A 20,143-nucleotide genomic window follows, 5' to 3' on the forward strand; every position below is an offset into this window, starting at 1 on the left:
CTTTAAAGCCCTAAACGGCCTCAGTCCAGTATATCTGAAGGAGCGTCTCCACCCCCATCGTTCTACCCGGACACTGAGGTCCAGCACCGAGGGCCTTCTAGTGGTTCCCTCACTGCGAGAAGCCAAGTTACAGGGAACCAGGCAGAGGGCCTTCTCGGTAGTGGCGCCTTCCCTGTGGAACGCCCTCCCAACAGATGTCAAAGAGAACAACTACCAGACTCTTAGAAGACATCTGAAGGCAGCCCTGTTTAGGGAAGCTTTTAATGTTTGATGTATCACAATATTTTAATATTTTTTTGGAAGCCGCCCAGAGTGGCTGGGGAAGCCCAGCCAGATGGGTGGGGTATATATAATAAATATTATTATTATTATTATTATTATTATTATTATTATTATTAGTGCACCAAGTTGATCCAGTTTGAAATGCACAACGCAGAGTTCTTTGTGAAAAGGGGATGCAAGGATGCCAGGATAAACAGCCAAACAAAATTTGAAGCTTTCATTTGCAAACCAGATGTTACAGAAAGCTTCTCTCCATCGTGAAAAGTAACTCTGGGAATGAGGAATAGAAATTGGAGCGAAGGAATTAGCCAACCTAGGCTGACTAAACCTTAATTCATATACGCAAAGGATGGGGTATACTCTGTCACACATACACAATACCAAGGAACCGGGCTACGGATCTTATAAAAAGCAACAATAGGAATAAGGCGAGGCCTCAAAGAAGGGGGGGCCTTTCTGAATTTGCACCGTTTCAGTCTTCTCATGTAGTTGCAATCCTTTTTGTGAACTGATCCTCTTGGCCCTCTCAGGGGAACGGATAGGTTTCCTTGTACTTTGCTCCTTCAGGGCACAAGAATACAGTGGCACCTCGGGTTACATACGCTTCAGGTTACAGACTCCGCTAACCCAGAAATAGTACCTCGGGTTAAGAATTTTGCTTCAGGATGAGAACAGAAATCGTGTTCTGGCAGTGCTGCGGCAGCAGGAGGCCCCATTAGCTAAAGTGGTGCCTCAGGTTAAGAACAGTTTCAGGTTAAGAACGGACCTCCGGAACGAATTAAGTACGTAAGCAGAGGTACCACTGTACCCAGATCAAGCAAAGACCATTTGGCCAGCTCAGAAATACTCGGCTAACTCAGCCCCAAAGGTCCGTGATGCGGACAGCAGACACTAGTCCCTCAGAAACTCCTCCAAAGTGCTGCAGCCTCTTTCTGATTTGGCTACCAAGCGGGATGGAGCAGCACTTGGGATGGAGAATAAAAGGAGCCGTTTCTGAGGGAGAGTGATATGATTTGAGGTGGGAGATCGGGGTGAACATTGAGTTCGGCTGAGGGAGAACTGGTTCTGATTTGAGTTGAACATCTGTGCTGAGGAGACTACTGATAAGCAAGAGGAACGAGCCTTGCAGCTTAGATAGAAAGTTGAGTGTCTGGGGAAGATATACAGACAGGAGTCAACTGGAGGGTGTGCCAGAAAAGTTTGTTCTTGCTTTTTCCCTGCCAGCAAATGGTTAGCGGACAGCAGCTTATAATTGGCTGGGGTTCCAGCAGGAGGGGTAGTTGAAAAGGAGAGGATTTGGAGAGACAATTCATAGTTTTGGGGGTACTCAGGATTGAGGTTGGGAGAATAGATTGGGAGATAGGAAGCGAGAGGAGAGAGAGTTGGTTCTGGGTAGAAACAGCCACTCTGAGGAATGTATCAAAAGCTAGAGAAAGGAGACTCTGAACTTAGTGTGAAGGACAGCGTGTGGTGTCCTGTCAGAGTAATTAGGCCAGTAATTAACTGGGAGGCTGAGGCTGAGCCAGGAGAAGTAGAAGCTGTGAGGATACAGTCCACTTAGGACTCATTCCAGTCAGGAGGGGAGAGATTCTTCTACAAAAAGAGAAGATCCCTTGGGTCTGTTACTTGGAGTACCTCAGGAGTAGGGTTGTCTAACAGACAGGAAGTACCACCTTGGTTAAGAACAAAAGTATTAAGCAGTAACAGCCGCGCAACAACTGAGAAAGCACTGAAGTGAAATAACATCATGATCTATGTTTTACCCACTTGTGTCATAAACTTCCTTTGTTAAAAAAAATCTTTATTGTTTATTTGATCAAATCCTGCCCGAGACTCCAAATTATTAAGTTTTCCCTGACACAAATCCGCCCACAAGACAATCTGAGGTAGTTTGTGGGAATTTGTGTTCTGTGAGGTGGGTGCACTATACAGTGGTACCTCGGGTTACATATGCTTCAGCTTACATACGCTTCAGGTTACTCCACTAAGCCAGAAATAGTGCTTCAGGTTAAGAACTTTGCTTCAGGATAAGAACAGAAATCGGGCTCCGGTGGCGCGGCGGCAGCTCTGGCGGTGTGGCAGCAGCAGGAAGCCCCATTAGCTAAAGTGGTGCTTCAGGTTAAGAACAGTTTCAGGTTAAGTTTGGACCTCCGGAACGAATTAAGTACTTAACCCGAGGTATCACTGTATTTAAGTGAGGGCAGGCCCAACAGCGCCAGGGGGGAAAGTGCTGTTGCGCCATCTTAGTGGGCTGAGTCTGAGGAGAGGTAGAACCTGTGGAAATACAGGCTACCTGGGTCGCATTCCTGTCAGGAGGCGAGAGTTCTTCTAGGTAAAGGAGACTCCCATGCCAGTAACAAGGGGTGAGGCGGTCCTCTGGGTCTGTTATACTCATCCGAATACCTCAGGGGTGGGATTGCTAAGAGAGTGGGTAACTTGACAAAAAGTACTCCTCACTCGTGAATGGTATTAAGCTGTGAAGGAAGCTGTGCCGTGTCAAAAGAAGTCCACTGTAATAACGAAGTAAAGGAACGAGAGTGAAGCAGCAGAAACTGAGTCAAGCATTTCACCACCTATTCTAGAAACCCCTCTGTTCTCGAACCCAATTAATAAACCGTGTTAAAACCTGAAGCACCTGCCCAAACTAAACGTAAGGACATAGAAAAGAGTAAGAGAAACTGAAGTGTAACAACTAATTTTGAGTAAAGGGAGTTAAAAAGAGAAGCTGTGCCTGTACTACCGTGTTTAAGCCTGAGACATCCTTGTATTTAGTTTAAGTAATTTAGTTCTACCTGAAAGAACATGATTCCTGACACAACTTTGTTTCACCAACTTCTTCTTCTTCTTCTTCTTCTTCTTCTTCTTCTTCTTCTTCTTCTTCTTCTTCTTCTTTTTGTAAATAAAACTTTCCTTCCTGGAATAGCTCATGACTGAATCGCAGATTCCCTCACACAACACGCAGACACACACCTGCCACCAGAGAGCCTGAGGTAAATTGTAGACATTCATTTAACTGGTGTACCGTGAGGTGGCAGTTAGCAGAGTGTGTCGGCTACAGATTAGAAAGACGAAGGGAAACAGTGCCAGATTTTCCAAAATTATGAGTATTGCCAGAGGCCTGTAAAAATCAAAACAGGAAAGGGACTATCTCTTACTCTACCAAGTTTCCAGAATACATCTTACCTAGTTATACAAAAGGCTCCAACTATGGTTTCAACACGTTCCAAAGAAGTGTACCTAGGGAAGTTTATTCATCAGCCTCACCTCACAATATTTGTAGTGCTGAGGTTTTTGTGCAAACTTCCTTAACCACAGCGAAGGATGAGCAAAGCTATCAATTTCTGTTTTTCATTTTTATAGCTTTAAATTCTGTTTGTCACATTTCTGCATCATATATATAGACTGCAACATAACAGTACTGAGTAACAAAAGAAAAAATAATATATTTATTTGCATATATCTCCATTCATTTGCATATCTACCATTTTTTAAAGAAAGTTTTCATGAAAACTCATCAGCATTTGATCTTTTATCCTAATTAACATATTTTGTATGCAATTTTGTCTAAGATATATTTATTCAAACAAGTTCCGCTAATATAATGCGCCTTTTCACTTATACAGTGGTACCTCGGGTTACATACGCTTCAGGTTACATACGCTTCAGGTTACAGACTCCGCTAACCCAGAAATAGTGCTTCAGGTTAAGAACTTTGCTTCAGGATGAGAACAGAAATCATGTGGCGGCAGCAGTGGAAGGCCCATTAGCTAAAGTGGTACCTCAGGTTAAGAACAGTTTCAGGTTAAGAACGGACCTCCAGAACGAATTAAGTTCTTAACCCGAGGTACCACTGTATTCATTTTTATATGCAGGTGGCGACCATTTTAGGCATATCCAAATCATGCATGATCACTGACGTGCTGGTCCTTTTGCACCTGGAAGAGGGTGGAATGGAGATAGAACGGAATGGGGTGCACTTATGCAAGCTCCACTGTTTCATGTGGGGTCTGAGAATGGAACCCCCATGTGAATTGGTCTCAGCCTGTACACTTTATATACATTTTCCCCTAATGTATGCATCATGTACACCTTTTCGGACTGGAGAATCATAGAGTTGGAAGGGAGCCAAGGGTCATCTAGTCCACCCCCTGCGATGCAGGAATCTCATCTAAAGCATCCATGACAGATGGCCACCCAATTCTTCATTCAGAAGCGCACTGCAAAAATTTGGAGAAGCAAATTTCTAAGGGTAGCTGCAATTTGGTTCACATCTTGCTTTGGGAAGTATAAATCAGATAAATTTGCAGGAAAATATGTACCGAACTGAGTTTCTCCCCAATCGCTAACCACAGCTAATGGACATATTCCCTTAGGCACCCAATGAATATAAATATGATGCAATTCAATTTAAAACTTTATTGAATAGAGGAATCAGCATAGAAAATTTATACCAAACGTTATTTCTTTATGTTTCAGGACTATGTTACCAAGGAAAAGAAAACAGCTTTTCTGCCCCTAACCAATTACTCGGTCACTTTATTTATTGGTTGATTCAATTGGTTTTGCCCATGAGTAGATTGTGGTTAATGCACTGTACTCTGGTAGGGGAAGACCAGGACCTGCCATTTGCAATAGCTACTGTATGTCTCTCTCACACACTTTCTCTCTACTTGGGCATGGTCTACTTGTAAGCAGTGGCAGTAGCTCAGCTCATGATACCTCCCTAACTAGCTAAATCTACAATGGCTTGGTTGAGTGGTGATGGTGAATCAGGACTAGGAAGAGGCAAAACAACAGGCGAAATGTTGTTCATCTTTGGCTGGCTGAGAGATGGGTAGTGCAGCAGACACACTGAAGTCTACTCCTGTCCTGAGGTTCACCAGCTGAGCATCCTAGTGCCTAAGGGAGAGGATTAGTGAGTAGTGAACTGCTCAGGCACAGGTTGCTGAATGGAGCAAAGTCAGGTAGCTGTTGCTATCACCACCAGCAGATGGGTCTGTCTGCGCATTTGTGTGCATGAGGAAGGATGTTTTGGGGCAAATAGATTAAGTCTGTGGTATATTTTAATGTTAAATGTTACAAATGTTTCCTTCTGGAAATTTTAAAAGCATATCCTTGTCACTAATTTTTCCATGATGCATTTTTGGATGAATAGACAGTTAGATGTATCTACTCAGCCAATTCAGCATGTCCTTCCTTGCTTCTTCAATGTAAGGTCTGTCTTGAGGGTTAATATCTTCCCTTTTACGATGTACAAAACCATGAGTTTGTCCGGGATATATTTTCACTTCATGCTCAACTTTGCATTGCTGTTTCAGCTTCTGTTCAAGGGCAGTGACCTGCAACAAAAAAAAATACCCTCACATTACTGGTACTGAAATAATTTCTTTATGAGATTGCCAGAGTTCACTTGTCACATCTTAGAACAGAGACAAAAAAAAATGGTATAAATATATGACCTTCAGATCTCCAAGAGAAATATCAACACAGCCAGCCAGAATAGCCAGCATAGTCTGGATTTCGAATAATTGTAAGCCATTCCCCACCCCCAAAAAAGCATTTTCTTCAGCAAAAATTTATACACCAGGAACATTGCTCCTGATTCAGGAACTCAGTTTTTGAAATAATGCCTTACTTGGTCAAGAGGAATTACTTCATCTTTCTCTGCAAAAATGAAAAAGGTGGGGTTCATCAGGTTGCAACTGTCCTCTGTAAATTTGATCACTCCTAGAATGCATTCAACAATAAAAGTTACATTAAAACGAAGCATGCCAAACACTTTCAGTAAGAGTGCAATATTTAACATTTTGCATGCAAATCCTTTCATATATTTTTATTTTGCCAAAGGTTCAAAATCAGGGATGAGCAACAGCATATTTGTCTCCTTAAAGTGAATCCCATATAGACAAGGACTTGAAGAGAGAAAGGACTGGTCAAAGTCATATTGATGTTGACAAGTTTGACTTGCAGGTAAATTTCAAGTCAACATCCCATGAAATATTTTGATCTGGTTAAGTTAGTAAAATGCATCCTTTCATATTGGTGCTCATGCAAAGCCTGACATTAAGCACCAGTTTATATGTGGTGAGCTATACAAAATAATAGGCTCCTAATATTGACACATGCTCTAATGGACGAGTGTCCATTAAAGGAAAGTCCTATTGAATCAAACAACAGCCTATCTGGTTCAACATTCTGGTTTTTTAAGGTAGCCAGTCAGGTGCCTCTGGAAAGCTCATCTGCAGAACATGGAAGTAATATCCATCTTTGATTGTTGCTCCCATGCAATTGTTATTCAGTGGCGTGCTGCCTCTAGACATAGAAGGTTCATCCAAGCAAACAGGCTCTTGGATATGCCCAAAATATCTCTTGGGATCCTCAGAATGATTAAAATAGCTTAAAATTCCAGTCATTTAACAGCACATATGGAGCAAAAGAAAAGACAAAAATGATTTCTGGTGCCTTTCAGGTACTGAATGAATGTAATTTCAGAGAAAAATAATAGGATCTTATAATAATCAGAGGTCTGTGGTTCCTTCAATTGTTCTGGCAGCTATATTCCAATAAAACCTCCTTCTAAAAGATTTGCTTTAGGGTGGAGTGAAAGGAAAAAAGGAATCACTGAGCTAGCCTAGAATAAGTTTAGAGTGGTGATGAAAAACCAGGCATAACTATTTCAAATGAGGAAGTACAGATTAGGTGATACGAGTTGCATGTGAACAGCTTCTGTGCAAAGTATAACAGGGATATATTTTCTAAAACCTGGTGCAAGTGTCAAAAACATTGTGCTGCAAAGAAAAGCATATTCTGGCCATTATTTCTAATGCACACAGTGATATCAATATTCTTATTGTAGCTACACATACCATAGATGGATACGCCCGCCTTAAAGATAGAATATTTCAACATCAGATGATGTACTGCAGCTCCACCCCAACAAAATCCAATGACACCTATCTTCTTTGCATTACATTGTTCCTTCAGATACTGCAAGACAACATCCGTTTCCCTAAAGCACAGAAATATAAGTGAACAAAAAGGCACCAGTGAAAAGACACCCTTACAAGGAGCCCTCACAAATTTGCACAATGTTGAGAATTTAAGGGTATAAACAAAAAAAAACAAAAAAAGGCTCAATGGGGCCAAAGGGCTGCTGCAAACTTCCTTTGTAACTAATGACAAATTTGCCAGTAAAGTCTTTTGTTAGGGAAATTATAGTTAATTTGCCCACAGGCCTAAAAAATGGCCGGAGACACATTTAGAAAGTGAGAATAATATTGGAAAAAGGCATTTGTTTCTTCCTTATCCTCTTTGTGAGGGAAACTGCAGTTTTTTAATGGAACAGAGAAAGTGGCAAAGGGTAAGCTTTGCTCTGTTGAAAGCTCTTTTTTTTGTATGTGTGGAGGGTGCTTCTTTCGACATCTGATTTGGGACAGAGGTTTGCTTTTTGTAATGTTTAAACTCTTGGTCTCCACCTACAGTCAATATTTTTTTAATGAAGTCAGATATTGCAAAGCTCCTTTAGGACTTTAGGACTCTCTCTTCATCCAAAAGAAACAAAACTCCGGCAATCGCCGTACCCCGTAAGTTCTCACGATCACTTGAAAAAAGTATCATTTCAGAATCCAGCTGTGTAGCTCAGGATCCAACTGCCATTCAATGATTTGATGGAATGGAAAAACAAAGCTGGGTGCTATACTTTTATTTCAAATCTACAGATGATCCCACCCAGTGGTTTTGTGAAGATGCAAAACAGCATGGGAGATGGTGCAATGTTGTGACACCTTTGAAGGCCAATGAACATGGGAAAACAACCACAGATTTGTTGTTGTTTAGTCGTTTAGTCATGTCGTGACCCCATGGACCAGAGCAAGCCAGGCACTCCTGTCTTCAACCACAGATTAGTGCCCTTTAAAAACTCTCAACCCAAGAGGTTGGTAGAGGATAATTTCCATGGCCAATGTTTTTTGTATAGATTTTAAAATTTCATTTTTATAAAACAGAGAAAACTGTTATGAGAACAGATGAGAATTAAAAGCAGATAAAGAATAAAATAATGGGTACAGTTGCATATGGGTAAAAAAATGACAAGCTCCAAGTAAAGAATATTAGCGCTAAAACCCAAAAAATCTTGCCCTAATTTACATTCCCACCATAAATGATAATATAGCCAATGGTGCTGAACTGTTTTATCAGAGGCCAAAATCTGCAAATCCTCTCTCCATGTGTACAGTTTAATCTGATCAATCATATCATCAGCCTCAAAAATCCACAGCAGGAATCAGTGCTTTTTATCTGGGGGTACATGGGGATACGCATACCCCTAACCATTTTGTGAATCTAAGTTTGGCCTCATTGAGGGGCAATATTTCAATATGAGTTGGAAAATGAGAGTTCCCCCAAACATTTTTTAAGGAAAAAATAAATTAACTTAAACCCTTACTTGTTGATATTCTTCGAATCTCGTGTTTTTAGCCAGTCATCGAATGTAGACCAATCATTAGATAGCTTCCAAGGTTCTTGTCCCTTGTAAAAGTCTGGACAAATTGCTCTGCATAGAAAATAAATTTAAGTTCATTTTTCAAATATCACAGCACTGGTATAAATACAACTAATCCAGAATATGGCAGCTAGACTGGGAACAGCCACTGGGCCCATATAACACTGGTCCTAAAGGATCTACACTGGCTCCCACCACGTTTCTGAGCACAATTCAATATGTTGGTGTAGACCTTTAAATCCTGAAACAGCCTCGGCCTTGTATACCTGAAGGAGCATCTCCCTCTCTATTGTCCAGTCTGGACACTGATATCTAGATCTGAGGGTCTTTTGGTTGTTCCCTCATTGCGAGAAGTGAAATTACAGGGAATCAGGCAGAAGGCAACTACGACTAATCCAGAATGCGGCAGCTAGACTGGTGACTGGGAATAGCCGCCGAGACCATAACACACTGGTCTTGAAAGACCTTCATTGGCTCCCAGTACATTTCCGAGCACAATTCAAAATGTTGGTGCTAACCTTTAAAGCCCTAAACAGCCTCAGCCCAGAATACCTGAAGGAGCATCTCTACCTCCATCGTTCAGCCTGGACAATGAGGTCCAGCTCTGAGGGCCTTCTGGCGATTCCCTCACTGCGAGAAGTGAGGTTACAGGGAACCAGACAGAGGGCCTTCTCGGTAGTGGCACCCTCCCTGTGGAACACCATGCCACCAGATGTCAAGGAAATAAACAACTATCTGATTTTTAGAAGGCACCTGAAGTCAGCCCTGTATAGGGAAGTTTTTAATGTTGGAGGTTAGAGTTTAAGAGAAACAGTGTGATGTAACCAGAAAGCAGGGAGGAACTGGAATGTGACCTGCAGAGCAAGAGAAGCTGGTGCCTTTTGGGGGCGGGGTGCTGCTGCAAACTCTTCCATTATAGATTTCAGGTTGTTTATATGTGTAAATCAGGGTGGCCCAATGTGTATTCTCACTTGCTCCCCTTGCAATTTCTTGTGGGTCTCCAACATATACTATTAATCAGAATAGGACAGAGAGCCTTCTCAGAAGGCAGAGGGCCTTCTCGGTAGTGGCGCCCTCCCTGTGGAACGCCCTCCCTTCAGATGTCAAGGAGATTAAGAACTACATAACTTTTGGAAGACCTCTGAAGGCAGCCCTGTATCGGGAAGTTTTTAATGTTTGGTGCTTTATTATGTTATATATATATTCTGCAAGCCGCCCAGAGTGGCTTGGGTATGAATAATACACATTTACTACTTCAGCTAAAGATAAAAAGTTTAGCCAAGCAAAGTATTTTTGAACAACTACATCAGCTTGCACTTTGCATTCACAATTCAAAATGCATAAATATGTCAACTGAAAGAGATAAGACTAAGAAAAATAGAGACAATTTCTCACGTATATCCATGGGATGCGAGCATATCTGCTATGTATCTGGTGTTTGGCAGCTGCCATCCAAAAATGTCATGAATCACAATCACAGCTTTGTCTGTGCTGTGGGAGGGCTTGTTGATGTAGGCCTTGATGTGCCCAACAGAAATTTCTTGCCCGTGTCCTTCATATTCAAATTTGTCTCCAATATCACATGGACATGGTTTTTCTTCATTAGCCATCTGTAAAGTTTAAAGATGCATAAAGGTTAATGTAACTAAATTTTAATAGAAATATGTCTGTATACTCTACAGTTGCTGCAGGTGGTTGTTGGAGTCTGCGCGACTGCTCTGTGATGCATAGAGTCAGATAAAACATATCAGATACATCAAAATTCTCAAAAGATCAACTCACAGATTCCAAGAGAAATTGCTGATTTTTAACTACTGCCACCATAAATGGCACAATGATTTTCTTGGCACTGTGCTTTTAACTTTTCTTAAAGAAATCTTAGTGGCTTGCACCTTAAATCTCTTTCTGTGAATGGAAAAGTGTTCACGTTCACGGAATGAGGCTCCCCCCATCTCCCCTTTGTTGTCTCTTGCAACCTTTGTTAATTAGGTCTTCTTTAAACTTATTATCTGGGTTCTGGGGTCCTATATGGAAGGAACAGTTCCACTTATTGTATGAACCAAAGTTTGGTTTCAGGAAACCGTGATGATGATCATATGCCTAAGTCAAAGGCTGGGGGAGCAGAAAAACATCCTTGAACACATGAATCATTCTTCCTAACACACAAAAATCCTAGATTTTTCTTACGCTTGTTTCTTTCCCCCTTTTTTATTTTTCCTACTCCTAATGGGTTGTTTTTGCTCAGGAATCTTCCAATGGAAACCTCACTGGAGTGATATGGACCTTTGATTCATTATTCCACAAAGCCCTAACATTTTACTTTAAAATCTTAAGTACCTTTTCCTATGTTGTTTTAGAATATAAGAATGCCTTTATCGTATCATGATTTTTTCCTTGGTACTTTTGCTCTTTAATTACCTGGACTGGAGGGAGGATGCAAGGAAAATAATTGCTTTCTTATATACCTTAAGCAGCTAATGCAAATATCTTTATATTTTTTCTACCTAGTGCTTATAATGGACTCGTAATGGTTTCATTTATTCATGTAATTCGTGTTATATAATTCTATTACTTCTATATCAATTACTATTTTAAATGCAAATTTATTATTTTTCACCATTTGTCACTTGTTTGTAGATAAATTTCTAATTCACTTTCTTTTGGTATGGTTCTGGCTTTTTGGTCACTATCCATATGCTCATTGGAGTCAATTAATATAGTTTGAATTTAAGACCTGTTTTTCCACACAGGTTTGGGGACCCTTGGGAATTGTTTCTGTTGGCTAGAAATGTAAGGAAAGAGGGTGAAAATGTGAATGGAAGTCCTGCCAATGTGCATAAAGTGAGCGGCAATCCTAAGATTGCAGAAATGTACTGCTGAATTCAGTGGGGGTTACTGGCAAGTACTTACAGCCTAAATCATACCAAAGGTAGCAAGAGGCCAGGGGAAACATGACAACTGTTATGCAATCTGGGATGACTTTATTGATTATGCAAACCATGAGGCATATGGTAGAACAGTGCCTATGGTCTTTAGCGCAGTTTGGCATTCATGAAGCACATATTTTAATCACTATTTTTTTCTCCTTTCCTCATGCCTTTGTATAAAACCCTGCATACCAGAATGGCTGCTGATGCAATCTATCTTTTTCTTTGTGGCCAACAATGGATATTCCTATGCATCATTTAATGTTAAGATTGTGATGGTTTTAGCATATACACTTCAGCAAAGCTCTGTTGGTGTACTTGGGGATGACTCTCTGATGGTAGTTGTTTCATTTTTCATTTTGATTTTCTGTAATTGTGTAACTGTTCCGTGAAAGTAAATACAGTAATACTTCATGTTACATCCGCTTCATGTTACGTTCTTTCAGGTTACGTCCCGCAGCGACCCGGAAGTACCAGAAAGGGTTACTTCCGGGTTTCACCACTCACACATGTACAGAAGCGCAAAATGACGCCACGCGCATGCACAGAAGTGGTGAATCGCAACCCGCACATGCGCAGACGCGCTGCTGCAGGTTGCGTTCTTTTCATGTTGCGAACGGGCCTCCGGAACAGATCTCGTTCGCAACCAGAGGTACCACTCTGTCTGTGTGTTTTGTGTGTGTGTGTGTGTGTGTGTGTGTGTGTGTTAAAGAAGTCAGAGAGGCTAAAGTGCAGAATCGAATTATTTATCTTTGCAGCTTGTTCATGGCAACAATGGAACAGCTATTAATGAATAACCCAATATCTTGTTTGTGCTGGTCCCATGATGTCCTTGTGATAATTTTAATCTCTTCGCAGACATGGTATTTTCTCACACAGTTAACAGTCACCAAACAACATTTCTTGGGGTTTCTCCATAGTGTTCAGAATTCTTTATGTCTTTGCACAGGGGTCAGCAAACTTTTTCAGCAGTGGGCCGGTCCACTGTCCCTCAGACCTTGTGGGAGGCCGGACTATAATTTGAAGGAAAAAAATGAACACATTCCTATGCCCCACAAATAACCCAGAGATGCATTTTAAATAAAATCACACATTCTACTCATGTAAAAACACGCTGATTCCCAGACCGTCTGTGGGCCAGATATAGAATAGGCGACTGGGCCAGATTCGGCCCCCGGGCCTTAGTTTGCCTACCCATGTGTTTGCACATTGATTTTGGGAAGTATACTGGAGCCCTTCCACCAACCTTAAAATGGGTAGTACCGACATGCAATGAGAAAAATGGGACCCCTAGCTGGGAAAGATGGTGCATCAGATGCTGTTGCAAAAGCCCCCAGCTACTCTTATTATTACAGAATGCTTCATCGTGTGGCCACAAGTTAAGTCTGGGGCCAGGGCAGGGGCTACAGTCCAGATCTAGCTCCAGAGGGTGGCAAGTCTGGGCATTTGCTCCACCTCAACAGCGATATAATTTTCGCTTTGCAGAAGAGTTCCCAAAAATGTCAGGATCTATGTGAGATAATAAGGGACGCGGGTGGCGCTGTGGGTTAAACCACAGAGCCTAGGGCTTTCCAATCAGAAGGTCGGCGGTTCGAATCCCCGCGACGGGGTGAGCTCCCGTTGCTCGGTCCCTGCTCCTGCCAACCTAGCAGTTCGAAAGCACGTCAAAGTGCAAGTAGATAAATAGGTACCGCTCCCGCGGGAAGGTAAACGGCATTGCCGTGTGCTGCTCTGGTTTTGCCAGAAGCGGCTTAGTCATGCTGGCCACATGACCTGGAAGCTGTACGTCGGCTGCCTCGGCCAATAAAGCGAGATGCGCACCGCAACCCCAGAGTCGACCATGACTGGACCTAATGGTCAGGGCTCCCTTTACCTTTTTATGTGAGATAATGCATGGCCTCCATGCTTGCCTTTTTTACAGTTAAGGAAGCTCATTGAAAATTCCAAGTCCGTGGGTTGCCAAAATCCTGGAACTGGCGCTGCGTCTCTCTGCCAATAGCGCTACACATTTTGAAATAGATGTGGGTAAATCGAACCTTACTAAAAGTGCAGGAGAACTGATGAGCAAGCTGTTGCCGTCAGTTATTTTTATCAAGGCACCATACACTCATGAAGGCATCTCTGCCTCCCTCCCACTCAACTTCCTGCAGAAAACACTTTGGCATATCACGCTGGGACTCTTACGTACCTGGAATTCCAAAGTTCTCCGTTTTCTTTTCTTCTGGGAGGTTAGAAAGGGCTATTTCCCAAAGCTGTGAAAGATTTTTAAAAGGGAAAAGAAATCAGCTTGTCTGCTAACGGGTGCTGCAGCTTCTCCCACACAGCTTCCCTGAGTGGGCCTGCTGCAGCCTTCATGTGAAAGAAAAAAGAGTTTGCTTATTACAAAACAGCACCAGAGGTGACCCAGAATAACCCAGCTAGGAAGTGGGAGGAGGCTTGAACTCCTCCTCCTCTGATCTTCCAATCGTGCTTCTTTAGCATACAGTAGTCTTCTCTGTTTCCTTATTTATTCCTAACCCATTCAACTGTGCACACGAAACGTAAAAAACAACATCTTGCCACAGCTCTGCTGTTTTTGCTGTTAAAAAAAATCTACTTTATTCTATCTCACTAGTTACTAGTTACTCACTAGTACTTTATTCTATCTCATTAGTTGTGAACATGTGTATGAACTTAACAGTGCTTAGCTTATTTTTTTAGTTGCTATTCTGCTCATGTTAATATTGTTTTATAGATTATAAATGCCACATTGATTTGTTAACCATATAACCTTTGCTGCAATTGTGATGTATAGCTTATTTTTTAAGTTGCCATTTTGTTAATAGGGTTTTATAAATTGTGATTGTTCCATTGAGGAGTTGTTAACTACTTTATATGATTCATGCTGTATTTGTGATGTTCTTTATGTTTTATTATGTTATTGTTATTTATCATTTGCTTTGAGATTCATTGGAATGAAAAGCGGCATAGAAATGAGATAAATCCAATCAAACAAATCATTAATTAACAATTGCTTAAAATATATATTCATTACACATCATTCACACACTAGAGTACAAATGTTGGTAATCAACAGTTAGTGCCCTCCCAACATTTGGTAGTTCGTAGCTCCCTTTGTAGTTATAACCTGCACTTTACCATGCAGTCTCAAGTTGGGTTAAAGGTAAAGGTAAAGGGACCCCTGACCATTAGGTCCAGTCGTGGCCGACTCTGGGGTTGCGGTGCTCATCTCGCTTTATTGGCCGAGGGAGCCGGCGTACAGCTTCTGGGTTATGTGGCCAGCATGACTAAGCCGCTTCTGGCGAACCAGAGCAGTGCACGGAAACGCCGTTCACCTTCCCGCCGGAGTGGTACCTATTTATCTACTTGTACTTCGTGCTTTCAAACTGCTAGGTTGGCAGGAGCAGGGACCGAGCAACGGGAGCTCACCCTGTCACGGGGATTCGAACCGCCAACCTTTTGATTGGAAAGCCCTAGGCTCTGTGGTTTAACCCACAGCGCCACCCACATTCCCAAGTTGGGTTACATACAGCTAATATCAGGCATAGGCAAACTTGGCCCTCCAGATTCCCACAATTCCCATCATCCCTGACCACTTTTCCTGTTAGCTAGGGATGATGGGAGTTGTAGTCCCAAAACATCTGGAGGGCTGAGTTTGCCTATGCCTGGCTAAAATGCAAGTAAACCACATAGTGCACAACAACTCTAAATGATCAGTTACACCCAGTACTATTTTTATAGAAAAAGAGGTGCCAGAACACCGCCCTTGTTCTCTTAGAATGGAAATGGTGCCCACCTGAGAGATGCCAGAACTGAGTTCCGGTGAGCGCCGGATGAAAATAAGGCCTGGTTACACCATATCATGCAAACCAAACAAGCAGCCACATTTCAGAGGAAGTGATTCTCTCAATTCACCACCACCCAAAGTCTGTGCAAAAAGGTGCATCTTGGTCTGCCAACAAAACATATTTAATGACAGGATGAGACACACCTTGGAGAGCGCATTCCACAACATTGAGCGCCACCACAAAGAAGGTCCTGTCTTACACAAGGTGGTAGAATCACCATGTTGCAATGTAGGAGGAAGCATTCTTTGAGATATTTGGGGTCTAAGTTGTTCGGGGCTTTATATGTCCCTGTAAGCACTTGAATTAGGCTTGGAAGCACAAAGACAACCACCTCAGAACTTTAAGAATTGGTGTAATACCTACTACACCTGACGATACCCTGGCTGCTGCAGATTTGTTGCAGATACAGCAGGTGTTTTCAGGTTTGGTGGTTCATACGTTGAAGAAAACGTTATGACAGTTATTTTGGGAGGTGTACATAAGTTATATGATATATATTATATTTATTTTAGTATTCCATACATCTGAGAAGGGAGGATATGGATTTTAATTCCGCGAAATGCAAAGATGCTATTTATTAGGTGTGTGCAGAGGTCTCAAGGTTCATCTTGAATTTAAAAAAATAATAATTGTGAGTTGCTCTGTGCAATCTTTCCACCCAAGTCTAGGCTTGTCCACACCAAGGTGCAACGTGTAATTGAAGTTGCCTCTGTCTCAATCTAATCAGCGTGGTCCATACAATGTCGCCCTCCTTCACTGCTAACACGCTCACTTTCTAAAATCTGTAAAGTTTAAAAAAGACCCTTTCATAATCACTCCAATCCCAGGGATGGACCCTTTGTAGCTCTGTTGTTCAGTATCTTGTTCTGGAATCAATTCTGGTGTTCATAAGAGAATGGAGATCATGCTTCATCCGCATAGCTGTCAACTTACAGATTTGAAAATAAGGGACCAGCAGCCTCGAAAATAAGGAATCAGCAGCCAAAATAAGGGATTTTCTGGGCACAGGTATGTTCAACTTCTGAGCCCCTCCGAGCCAAAGGCAGAAAGCCCAGCCAGCAGCCAAACAAAGCCTCAAGAGGTAGTTCCCACAGTGCAGCAACCCGGCAAAGGGGATGCAGCAAGGAAACCCACCATCACCTCTCCGCTGGGAAGCGCTGAGCAAAGGCGAGTCCCCAGGCAACGCGGCTGATTTGATCGGCACAAGGCATGCAAGCTCCACCCCCCAGTCGTTCTTAGACTCCTTATTGGGTGAGCAACACAGCCAAGCAACACAGTTGGAGCCTCCCTCCTCCCTGGCCAGCAGGGAGGAAGGGAGAGGAGTTGCTTCCTTTGAAACCCGGGAAATTTAAGGGACATCATCAATAAGGGACAGCAGCAGGACACGGTGCTGAGATAAGGGAGTTTCCCGCCAAATAAGGGACGGTTGACAGCTATGTTCATCTGCTGTGAGTCTCCTATCAGCTGTTGGGTGGGTGAAGCTTTGTCTGCTGGTTGGGCTGCTCCTCACGGGGTGTTCATGTGGGAGTGGGGAGAGGAACCTTTGTGGATCCACTGGGACCCTCCTCTCTTCTATCTGATATTGGGTGGGAGAGGGTTTGCCCACTGGATTGGCTGCATGCTCATGTGAGCAGTGGATCCTTGCAGAAAGCAGGAAACAGATTTCCTCCCCTGGCATTGGCTGTTGGGCAGGAGAGCCCTTAAGCACTGGATCAGCCACAACCACTAGTTCCCCATGAGGTAATCAAGCCAATCCCTGCAGGAAGCATGAAATATACTCGGAGTCGAGAGTGGATTTAATGCTCTTTATTCAGCTCATTGTGGGAGGAGGAATGAAAGTTTCCCCAAAGTATCTGCTTTATATACATTATTTACACAATGGGCTGCACGTGATTGGCTAATTCTGGAATTCTCCTGTAGGCCAATCAGGTTGTGGATTCACTTCCATCTGGAGCTGGATTGGGTGGCTCCTGCAGACCAATCATACTGCTGCATTGTTCTAGGACCAATCAGACTGCTGCCTTTTGGATCCTATTCAACTCAGTACATAACAAAGCAGTTAAGCAGTTCAGTCTGCCGACCTGTCAGATGACCGGCAATGGCGGCAAGGGAATGAGGTGTGGATGCAAAACAGCATATTAGACCTCTCTTTATTTATTTATTTCACATATATGCTTATCAGGTCTGAACTGGCAGTGACTGATCAGGAATGAGACCTTGGAGTTGTAAGTAGATAGAAGATGTCAACCCAGCGGCAGCTCTGAAGAAAAACAGATTCCACGCCAGGGGTCGTTAGGAAAGGAAGAGAAAACAAAACTGCCGGTATCATCAGGCCATTATACAAATCTGTGGCAAAACTTGCATTTGGAATACTGTGCACTGTCCTGGTTGCCTTAAATAATGTAGTTGGAAGATTCAGGTAAGGTGAATCAGGTGAAGACATCTCCACACCCTCCCTGGTGTATACAGCAATGTAGAAATGTGATTTGAAACTCGGTGTGAGTGTATGGGAAACAACCTTATTCCATTTCAAGCTGTACATAGCCTAAGGCCCAAAATATGGCTAGTATATAATGCATTTTCAGATCCTGAACATTTTTATTTTCGGGGGGTGGGAAGGAAATGGAACACATAAAATGGGGAAAAAGAAGTTTTAATGCAGCCTTAGAATATAAAGTTCATTATAAGGCATTCACACTTCCAATACCGAATGCTCGTATCTTTGTGTGCTGGACAATGATTTCAAGGACCTTCCATTATAAATATTTCATAATTTATTACTGAAAGTTCTCTAAAGTATATATTCTTTTTTCTCTGATAGATAGCACCACAATCTATAAATATTTTAGGGGGAGGGGAGAAACTGCATTTTTTTGGTGGGGGGGGCGAGGAAATAAAGCGACATATTCAAATTTCAAAGCATAATGTATCTGTTCAGCCAGTCAATCATATCCATTCTTGCCTCCTCTATGTAAGGCTGATCTTCAGGCTTCATGTCGTCAGGCTTTAACTGAGCAAAGCCATGTTCTTGTCCAGGATAGACTTTGACTTTAAAGGGCACTCTACAGTATTCTGCCAGTTTTCCCTCCAGCAAAGTGACCTGTAACATACAATAAATTTCATTAGATATCTACAAAAGTTAAGAATCAAAACTTCCAAATTTGCTCCCTTTTAATCTGAATTCCTTCAAGATTTTTCTTTAAATCTAGTGTTGCCATAACTACAATTAAGCAATAATAAATTATACCATGCCAGAGTGCAATTATTAAAAAAAATTTAAATAAAAAAATCCACCATTTTAATGCCAACGCACCCAAAGCAGTTTACAACTTTAATATACTAAAACAAATAAACAATATAAAATGCGAACTTTGCCCAGGGATGGGGTGGAAGAGGTGGAAGATAAAGACAGTCTCACTGGAGTAGACCAAATGTTGTATTTGCCTGCCTGCCTGCCTGCCTTCCTGCCAGCCTGCCTCCCTCTCTTATTCTTTTCCACCTGTATCAAGTATGGTTAGTCTTTCATTCTCTGCCCTGCTCCTTTAACACACCAGTATGCTTCCTTTTCCATTTGTGGCAATGCTTCTTCTTGTCATAAACAGATGCAAAATAATATTAAATCAGAAAAATAGTGCTAAGCACATAGAGGCTGCCTGTCCCTCATTACAGAAGACTTGCAGCTTGTACTCAAGAGGCAATTTCAAGCATCAAGGAAATTTGAATCGGAAGACAATGGACGCTAAGCTGGAAAGGAGCAGTGGTTGTGGTCCAGCATGGCTGTGGTGGTATTGGGCGGTCTTCCAGCTTTGGCACAGCCACTTCCTCCTCCACTGGCTGCGCTCGCAGCTGGGTGGTTGCAACCAATTGCAGGAGAGCTATAAAAGCCAGCTATACCCAATAATAATAATAATAATAATAATAATAATAATAATAATAATAATTTGTTATTTGTACCCCGCCCATCTGGCTGGGTTTCCCCAGCCACTCTGGGTGGCTTCCAACAAAGATTAAAAATACATTAAAATGTCACACATTAAAAACTTCCCTGAACAGGGCTGCTTTCAGATGTCTTCTAAATGTCAGGCAGTTGTTTATCTCTTTGACATCTGATGGGAGGGCGTTCTGCAGGACAGGCGCCACTACCGAGAAGGCCCTCTGCCTGGTTCCCTGTGGCTTTGCTTCTCGCAGTGAGGGAACCGCCAGAAGGCCTTCAGCGCTGGACCTCAGCGTCCGGGCAGAATGATGGGGGTGGAGACGCTCCTTCAGGTATACAGGACCGAGGCCGTTTAGGGCTTTAAAGGTCAACACCAACACTTTGTATTGCGCTCGGAAGAGTACTGGGTGTCAATGTAGGTCTTTCAAGACCAGTATTATGTGGTCTTGGCGGTCGCCCCCAGTCACCAGTCTAGCTGCCACATTCTGGATTAGTTGTAGTTACCCAAGCCTAAGTCTCAGCTGATGTTGGATACACTACACTACACTTACGGGCCATAGCATTCCCAAAATGGTGATTTTGGAGGGGTCACTCCAATTTGATGTATTGTCCTTAACCTTGTCAAATAATCTACCAGTAGAAAGGGTTGGTT

The 20,143-nt window shown here is 42.4% G+C and overlaps 1 protein-coding gene and 1 long non-coding RNA gene across 6 annotated transcripts in view; one reads left to right on the forward strand and one right to left on the reverse strand.

Annotated features, from left to right (window-relative positions):
- Positions 1 to 406: 406 nt before the first annotated feature.
- On the forward strand, positions 407 to 5,621 carry LOC310767631. The gene is made up of 2 exons (XR_014550987.1): positions 407 to 973; positions 4,032 to 5,621. It is a non-coding gene; the product is annotated as an uncharacterized lncRNA (long non-coding RNA).
- Positions 4,679 to 20,143, reverse strand: part of CMBL (carboxymethylenebutenolidase homolog) — a 30,646-nt gene continuing 15,181 nt past the window's right edge. For 3 of the 5 annotated variants that reach the window (XR_014550958.1, XR_014550959.1, XR_014550960.1), the window contains 3 exons: positions 16,650 to 18,657; positions 13,898 to 14,396; positions 12,442 to 12,722 (listed from right to left, as the gene is read on the reverse strand). Coding sequence is in view for 2 of the 5 variants with exons in the window: in XM_083624794.1 (XP_083480920.1) it covers positions 5,442 to 5,621; positions 5,918 to 6,009; positions 7,149 to 7,291; positions 8,726 to 8,833; positions 10,178 to 10,392 (738 nt within the window). In the remaining 3 variants the exon portion in view is untranslated. Of the gene's footprint in view, positions 5,622 to 5,917; positions 6,010 to 7,148; positions 7,292 to 8,725; positions 8,834 to 10,177; positions 10,393 to 12,441; positions 12,723 to 13,897; positions 14,397 to 16,649; positions 18,658 to 20,143 lie in introns of those variants that run through there. The other 2 variants (XM_083624794.1, XM_083624795.1) reach the window with 2 other exon arrangements.

This window comes from Podarcis filfolensis (assembly GCF_964270895.1).
Source record: "Podarcis filfolensis genome assembly, chromosome: 7".
In the NCBI taxonomy this organism is placed as follows: Eukaryota; Metazoa; Chordata; class Lepidosauria; order Squamata; family Lacertidae; genus Podarcis; species Podarcis filfolensis.